At 40.6% G+C, this 8,833-nt stretch overlaps 1 protein-coding gene across 3 annotated transcripts in view; it reads right to left on the bottom strand.

Moving 5' to 3' along the window:
* Positions 1–2,531: 2,531 nt before the first annotated feature.
* LOC119744746 (neprilysin-1-like) overlaps positions 2,532–8,833 on the bottom strand; it is a 32,474-nt gene continuing 26,172 nt past the window's right edge. For all 3 annotated transcript variants that reach the window (XM_038220845.1, XM_038220844.1, XM_038220843.1), the window contains exons 16-22: positions 8,557–8,608; positions 8,199–8,266; positions 6,991–7,121; positions 5,628–5,693; positions 4,969–5,055; positions 4,320–4,396; positions 2,532–3,208 (exon numbers count right to left, since the gene is read on the bottom strand). In XM_038220845.1, coding sequence (XP_038076773.1) covers positions 3,109–3,208; positions 4,320–4,396; positions 4,969–5,055; positions 5,628–5,693; positions 6,991–7,121; positions 8,199–8,266; positions 8,557–8,608 — 581 coding nt within the window. In that variant the 3' untranslated portion in view covers positions 2,532–3,108. The remainder of the gene's footprint in view (positions 3,209–4,319; positions 4,397–4,968; positions 5,056–5,627; positions 5,694–6,990; positions 7,122–8,198; positions 8,267–8,556; positions 8,609–8,833) is intronic.

The raw sequence follows: 8,833 nt of genomic DNA, 5'->3' as shown, positions 1-8,833 counted from the left end.
CACCGCTACCCTGTGTCATATTCCATTGCCCCTGCTGCCGTTGGCCTTCAGGCCGGGTTGAACGATATCGGAATGAAATGTAAAAAAAAATCATAGTCACTTGACCAACCACAGAATGCAAGCTTGGAATCCAATATAACCGCCATTGGTGCGAAAAGCTGTTTTTAATTTTCCTCAGATTTCAGATGAGCAATTCAGCAAAATGTCTTTGATAGCGTCGCCATTTGGACTCATCTTATGAAAGTTAGGCCTACCCTGCATAACCATTTTTGTTTCAAACCCAGCTTTTTTAGCTGAAATCACACAAAAGTGTTCGTCACAGACTTTTTTAAATGCAACGAAAATAATTCAGTTCAGGTATGAACTCTGACAAAACTCGCAAGTAATACGTATACTAGAAATAATATACATTGAGAACTAGGAATACTTTATTCACAAAGTACAAAGACAAGCCTTGTTTGGTGCACCAAATGCCAATATACAGCGATATAGCAAAATAATGTAAGTATTCGAAATCATTTTTATATTTTTGTAATTATTTTTCTTTTTACATAATTAGTACTCAACGATTTTTCTTACATGCAGCACGTGAGATTCAAGATCTAAAGATTAAAAATCCGATTAGAAACAACAGTACAATGAATAGATTAAATACTCCAATTAACAAAGTGCGTACCTAACTATAAAACACGAGAACAATTTATGAATACCCAATTTTCATCTGGTTAGGTTTTACCATAATTATGTATGTACACGTACTTACGTAGGCCTATACAGGGCGAGTCACTAGTCAGGATGATCTCGACCCAAGTTTACCATTTTTTTTCGTGGCAAATAAATGATATTGAAAAAAAAACTGAGTGTTTCATATGAATGGTTATTACAGGTCTCGTCTTCCACAGGAATTTAGAATTTTTTATAATTAGTGGTTGTGGTGAGGAGTTATGCCATTTTCATTCAAGTGGCGCATTTCTAAGTCTGCACACGGAATTGGTTTTGAATGTTTTTGTTTTAAATGTGAATAACTTAAAGTGAGTCAGTCACCATGATTAGGTTTTTATTTGATATGACACTGCTTCAAATCGGTACGCGATTTCAATGAATTTTTTGAACCAGGGAGCCGTGGTCAGAGTGTTTTTTTTATAGCTTGTGTTCTTTGCTAGCGCTTTTCTTCTTTCTCCAAATATGTCCCAAATACCAGCCTATTACATTTGTCATTTGAACTTCTTTTGATAATTGCTACATATTTCTTTTAATATTTTCTTTGATTTGGGTCCAAATAATTCCGACTCACCCTGTACATTGCACCAGTTTTTGAGAAGCGCCCCAAAATTTGCGCTTGTGAATTCTCGCTCAGCTAGTGGCGAGAGCAGTTTTTCTCCGCCTAATCCTTGCAACACACAATGCACTTGCTGACTGCAGATGGCATGCATAACATAATGTTTAAAGCTACATAAATATATTGAAACGGTAGGGTTATGTTATTCGTGAACTCCAGCCAAAATTAAAAGTCCTTATGTTTTGAATTCATTGTTTTAAATGGCACATGCACTGTAATTTTTAAATGTAATCCTTGAAAATTAACGGTTCTGCCCCATTCATCAGCAAAAGTGTGCTGTCATTTCGGGTAGAAACCTAAATGCTACAGGTATTTCAGCAAAAGTTGCCAGAAGTTTGGACATTTTGCTGTTGTTAATATTCTTTTCTTTGGTGATTCGTTGTTGTTTCAGTACAAAGCCAATAAGGAAAGTTTTCTCACATATGCTTTTATTGAGCAAATTTTTGGGTTCACAATTTGAGCAGAAAACCCCTAAACTGAACAGTGTCTTCCTGAAATGACATCACAGCAACAGCGCGCTCAGTTGTCCAGAAAGGTATGGACATTTTGTAATGTTTGCAGGGGTGCACTTTTCAATAAAATAAACCAAAAAGGATGCCAAATAGTTTTCGTACATTTCAGAGGAGTAGAAAGTTGCACAAAAATCATTCCATGGACCATTGAAAGGTATTTTTTTTTAGTAACAGTACCACGATATGTGCATCTATAGCATATGTATAATTATACAAACTATTTTATGTGCAACTCATTCTACGGTTATGTACGCATTTATTTTGAAACACTTATTTACAAAATGTAGGCCTTCATCTACGTTATAAAAGAAAAAGTAAAAAAATAGCAAAACCCATATTTAAAGGAAATGTAAAAACCGAACAGCTATGAGGTATGTTTAATTATGAATCGAACCGCGGCGATATACGTTAAAGTTCCAGATTTATACCAACCTTGCAATTATCTGGTACACTATAACACCAGATTTCCGACCACTAATTCAGCCTTGGACCCATTTAATTTATCTGACTCTGCTCACCGTAAGCGAATAGTGTCCACTAACTTTAGTAAGGTGATTCTGGTTATCGGTTACCGTTTCACGGCCGAGCGAGGATTTCTGCTTGTAAACAGATTTTGTGCCCCATCGGTGTTTACAAAGAATTTTTAACTGGTGCTGTAAGCCGGAATGGTTATCGTGTTATCGTGGAGCTGCTTCGGTTCATTATGGTTTCTTGCGGTAAAATCATGAAACTTGGCAGGCAGGGCTGCAGTGGGCTTAACAGTACTCTAAGAGGAGAACCCATCTCGGATCTTTTCCATTCTTGGGGAGGGGGCATTAATTTTTGCTAAATGGGCGCCCAAATAAAAATTTGGAAAAAACCTTCAACATCCATTTTCCCTTTTTGTTTCGTCCTTTAAAATAAACTTGGACCCAAATTTAGACATGCAATTGTTTTAACACCTCTTATTTTCCCAATTTTGTGGGCGTGGCCTCAATATGTAAAGTAGGCGTTGTATTCCGTGTTAGCAGAGCCGTGAAATTGGGCTCTCAGTGGTATGAGGACAGTTGGTATATTAAACCTGACTAGACTATACTCGAGCGACGCAGGTTCGAGTCCTACCTAATTCAAATTGAATTCGTGATTGATTCTATACCAATGCAATGTAAATAGTAACGCTAAGAAGGAATATAAAGTTCTTCGTGTGATAAAAAAAACAGTCACAGATCTGAGATTAATTTACAGCGAATATACACAGTCTGGACTCGCGAGCGGCGGTTACCAGACATTGCATTTGTCCGTTGGGTTCATGTAGCTTGATGGGGAGCAGTTGAACGCCCTGGCGAAGACTTCGTTGTTCTGCATGGGACCGATGACCCTGCGAGGCAAACAACGCATCAACAATTTAACTTGTGGTCGACAGTCTCAATTCGGGCGATTCACAATGCAGTGCGAGACCAAGAGTTGCCACGGAGACATCATTTTTCCCAGTGCATTGTGGGAGACGGTCGACAAATTCGCAGCGCGGGACACTTTAAGTTGTTCGTTTTTCCGGTCAGTAGTTTCGTAAGCGAATGATAGGAGTATGTCTATTTGCCCTTTTCTTTTTCTTTTTCTTTTTTGTCAATATGGTGTTTTGTAAGGCAGCAGAATGATATGCCCCAATCTATAACAAAATTATCTCAAGATGTCTACTGACACTCATTCAAATGGGTCATGTTATGTCGACCGTAAACTTGAAAACTCTTGGTGGCGCACTGCATTGTGAATCGCCCGAATTTCTGTATCCTACTCATCATCTTCCATTTTTCGCACATCCAAATTGTGGAACTCTCCACAACAATTATGCCTCCCACTATCATACAACCCACAGTCTTAGCTTCATCAACAAACCCGATCTCATATCACTCTACTGGTCTCAATCCTTTGTCAAGAGTATTGTTGGTCCAAAGGTGTTTCCTGCATTTTCTTAACATTATCTAGTAAAAAATAAACTAACAAGTGAAGCCACAGAGAGTCATATTCTGGGACCCCAATATGGCCGCCGCCACAAGTTGCTGAGACCCCAGCAAACGATATACGGTAGGTGACGAAAATTAGAGATAAGCGCATCGGATCTTCAGAGCAGTGCGATTTGGTACCCAAGTCTGACGGGGGATCGTCTATGCAAAGTGTACTGAAAGGGTTCGTCTAACCTACCCATGGGCATCGCGAGGAGGTGCAAGCGGGAGCGCTTCCCCCGGAAAGAAAAACAAAGGTAAGGGAGGGGAAGAAGAAGACAAGAGGGGCGAAGTATATTTCACACTAGAAACTGCCGGAAAGGGGCCTATAATGCGGCGATACGCATAAACGCGTAATAAAAACAAAGTGCCAAACGATGTCCAGCTCCCCACCCCCCCCCACCCACTTTTAATTTTTTTTTTTCACGGCCGGTGATTTTTCGCGTCATTCCTCAGTGAAGAGTGTTTTGCGACGCCCAATGAACCTACCTGTACCGACCCGGACTGTGTACTCCTCCAAGAATTTGCGACGTCACACCCTCTGGCCGATAGACACTGCACCACATCTGAAAGGTGTAAATAAACATGTTCTTTAGCATGTCCTCTAAATCAAGTCCTCCAGTCTCAAGTCAGTTTACCGTCAATTTGAGTCAATTGCGAGGACGGGATTTTATTTTGATTACTGACCTTATTGTGATTTGGCTTTCGATTGGACTCGTAATGAGCGACATGACTTCAACGCGGTCAAATAAAGACAGATGTGTTATTGTTTTTAAGATAGACAAAAAGGAGTGATCTGATACATGGTATCCTGTGGAGACATGTGCATCATTAGGGAACAAAAGATTGTATACGTCTCCACAGGGCAATTTCTATAAGTGAACACGTCTCCACAAGGTTATCACGAAATAGAGTTATGGATTTTACTCAAAAACTAGAAATTTCCAAGGTTTGTTAATTGTCGCAAATCGAAGTATTTCATGTAAGGGGTATCAAGTCCGAATTTCAGCCCAGGAAATTAATTCTGGTCAAAGTAGAAGCATTTTCAAACTTCACTTTCAAACTTTTAGTTCACGAAAACAAAGAAATGACTCCACAAGGATTCAAACTCCATGCCTGCGTTTTAGTGAGTTCCTACCTGGCCAAATGTTAGGAAGAACATCTGGTCTGCGCTCAGGTTTAATCCAGGCAAGAGTGGTTCATCTGGTACGTTATCCTTGTAGGCCTGCAATAACGAGAGATGGCAAATGAAACACTCGTTACAATACATGTGCAAATGGGGGAAGACTTGATAACACAATATTTGGTATTTGAAAGATGTTAGAGAGGGTCACTATACCAAAACTGCCACGTGTACCGAATTCAGCAAATGCCCATCTTCTTTTCGAGTAATTGTTTTCCTATATCGCTGAGATCATTTTTAGGACCTCCAGTCACCATCACTTATAGAAAACCAAGCACAACCAAATGTAAAATAAATATTTCTGAACCATATCTATAAACACGCCTTGAGGTGTCAGAAAAATATGAGGCTGAATTGTGATTTTATTAGAACTCTCAACGTAAAGTAAGACTTAATGGTTTGTGTGGTGGACATGATAAATGAATGGGAGGTTTGCGGTAACAACATGTGAATGAAAGATATCTCTTAGTGAGTTAAGAGTGGTTCTGAAAAGAACTAGTTGGTTTAACTCGACGTTTGAACAGGTATGCTCTGCTCGTGGTAGAGCATGCTGCGCTATTCGAAATGTAACTCTCAAAGTTACCATAATTTACCGCTATTACAATAACACTTACCTTGTACGATTCTTTCAAACCGCCATTGTCTGCGATGTTTTCCCCTTGTGTCTGCACTCCGTTCATCTACAAAGAAATAAGTGTATTATCGTACTTGAATGGTATCCTCACAACAACACTCAATGGGCATTTTACAAGACAGCCTTTCACAGGGTAACTTTAGTGTAGCTTCCCATCGTAGGTCAGTAGCCACCCTCCGTCTGTTCTACAGATATTTCCATGGAAATTGTTCCACCAGTTTGTTTGACTTGGTTCCTCCTGTCAGGGTGTTTGAGCGTGCAACCAGGCTCTCTGCTTCCTCTCACCCATACACTTTAGCTGTGCCGAGATGTAGAACCAAGAGCTACTATAATCAGGCATGCAAGTTGTTCCATCAGTTTGTTTGACTTGGTTCCTCCTGTCTGGGTGTTTGAGCGTGCAACCAGGCTCTCTGCTTCCTCTCACCCATACACTCTAGCTGTGCCGAGATGTAGAACAAAGAGCTACTATAATCAGGCATGCAAGTTGTTCCACCAGTCTGTTTGACTTGGTTCCTCCTGTCAGGGTGTTTGAGCGTGCAACCAGGCTCTCTGCTTCCTCTCACCCATACACTCTAGCTGTGCCGAGATGTAGAACCAAGAGCTACTATAATCAGGCATGCAAGTTGTTCCAGCAGTTTGTTTGACTTGGTTCCTCCTGTCAGGGTGTTTGAGCGTGCAACCAGGCTCTCTGCTTCCTCTCATTGATACACTCTAGCTGTGCCGAGATGTAGAACAAAGAACTACTCTACTAGCTTTTTCCCACGTTCTGCATCTCTTTGGAAGTCCTTGCCTAGTGGCTGTTTCCCTCCATTCTGTGATCTAGCCTCTTTAAAGAGGAATATCAATTCCTATACCTCCAGCTTTCCTGATTAATTTGTTTCTTTTCATCATACATTTCCTCTCTCTGGCCCTTTGCCAAGAGTGGCTTTTATAGCCTTGCTTGGGGCGATTTTCCATTAAAAAACCTCTTTGACAGAGGTAGAGTTTCATTTACTGAATCAAAATTAATCGAAGTGCGGTCTTGTTTGGGCACGGGGTTGTGAACTTCCAAATTTGATGAGATGAAATCATCAATCGAGGGAACTGTTTTTGGGGACGCTGTGCTAATCTGCAGAAATCCCTGTAATCGTTCAACAATAATTTTAAGTTGAAAGATACACGTTCATTTTTTTTCCAAATCAGAGCTGTAATTTTATTCTCTTTAACTACAAAGAAATTCGGGCTCTGTCCCAATCGACATACTCAAATCTTCGGTTGAAGGGTGTTCTTGGTCAAAACGGCTACCAAAATAATCACTGGTACTCTTCGTTATGTAAGCACGTCGTCATTGCATGCAAACTTACATTTTCGTTGGTCTCGGGCATGACGAAGCTCCCATACTGATCCACAATGCACTGCGCCCTCTCCTTGAATTTGACCACCGAGTCTGCGCTCCACCAGTCCACCAGGTTGCCGTCTTTGTCGTACTGTCTCCCTGTGGCCAAATAGAAGTCAATCACAACTTGGTAATAAGTCATCCTGTCTCTAGTCAAATGCTATTTAACTGAATTGCAACAACATCGTTCCTTTGTCGTTATTTTCTTTTGCCAATGTCCACGCCTTGTTACTCATGATCTCGCTTGTGTCTCATTACCCGGCTTCCGATTTGACTCATGATTGAGTAGATGACCGTGCGTGTTGGAATACCGACTTTGACTGGCAGAAGTGAAAGTCAGGCAGTGTACTACATGTACTGCACAAATCAGACCTGACTTTTTTCCAAACAAATTTTAGTTGAACAAAGAAATTGACTGGAGCGGAGTTTGAACTAGTCTATGGAATATCCCCTTACACAAGGGTCTATGATATGCGAGCAGATTCGGCGACTAATTATGCAAAGCATTCAGCAGGCGCCTTCTATCGGGTCTTCCGTAACCGGTTGTTGTATTACAAAAACATGAAATCCAAACTGACCAATCCACAGCTCCGTCCACATTTCTAATCGAAATTACGTCACAGTCTCTAAAGACCACTCTCATTGGCTGGCTCGCGGGGTCGCATAAATGTTACATGCTACGATATAGCAGACGTTCAATCGTGGCTTTACCCACCCATGTGAATGTCCGATACTCAGACTAGGTTTGAACCTGCGACCTCCGGATTAACGTTCTGGTGCTCTACCAACTGAGCTATCCAGCCCTATGTTGGCGGTTCCCCATTTTGTCAATGTCTTTGTTCAAGGGGTGCTAGTCAGAAGCCATAAACCCAAATATGCCATGTAGCCAGGGATCACGCCCGAAGTCACGACGTCAACAACATTAGCAATGCTGCAAACCTCGAAAATAGCAAACGGGGATCACTCTGAGGGGATATGGCTTCTTCATTACAAAGTCTCAAATAAACCACATTGGGAAACTGACTAGGTTTCTTTATGCACCTAGTTATGCAATTTCCCTTTTTGTGTATTTGATTTTCCTTTCCAAATAAGTTAAAAAAGCTACGATGTGCATAACACATATTTAAATTTTTCGTAAAAGTCAATATATTTAAAAGCAACATGACATCCCATTACCTCCGTCGTCAAATCCGTGTGTAATTTCGTGACCGATAACAACTCCAATACCGCCGTAGTTCGAATACCTAGAATAATCGAAAACAAAATTAATATACGGATTATATTTTAATAATGTTGTTGATTACTTCATAACCAAAAGTTTCACAACATTATTCGGGGAAATATTTGCTACCAATTCCATCGCTGTGTTAGATTGATTTGTTTGGATGAACCTTTTTTGGGTGTGGAAATTTAACTCAATCATTAGAAAATAATAAAACACAGTCATGATGTTTCACTTTTCTATACAAAAGACAATCACTTCTCCATTAAACTATTACGATTTTTGTTGACGAAGAGAAATTGAAGGAATTACCAGGGTAAGTCCTGATGGTAGAAGGGAGGCTGAAGAATTCCAGCAGGAAAAACTGTCAGGATGAAAAAATAAAACAAATGGCTTTAATCTATGTTGAAACGCCGTGGCCTCATGGTCTGGAGCACTGAATTCATGGTGTGCGGGCAATTCTGCAGGTTGTGGGGTCAAGTCCAGCCTGGGATTATGGTGCGTGTGCCCTTGGGCAAGACACTTTGTCACTCATTGCTTCTCTCCACCCAGGAGCAAATGGGTACCTGTGAGGGCAGAGATGGTTATT

Source organism: Patiria miniata, unplaced genomic scaffold (genome assembly GCF_015706575.1).
Source record: "Patiria miniata isolate m_02_andy unplaced genomic scaffold, ASM1570657v1 HiC_scaffold_7, whole genome shotgun sequence".
Classification (NCBI taxonomy): domain Eukaryota; kingdom Metazoa; phylum Echinodermata; class Asteroidea; order Valvatida; family Asterinidae; genus Patiria; species Patiria miniata.
Note: the sequence above shows the minus strand (reverse complement) of the source record. Positions and strands in the feature narration are given on the sequence as shown.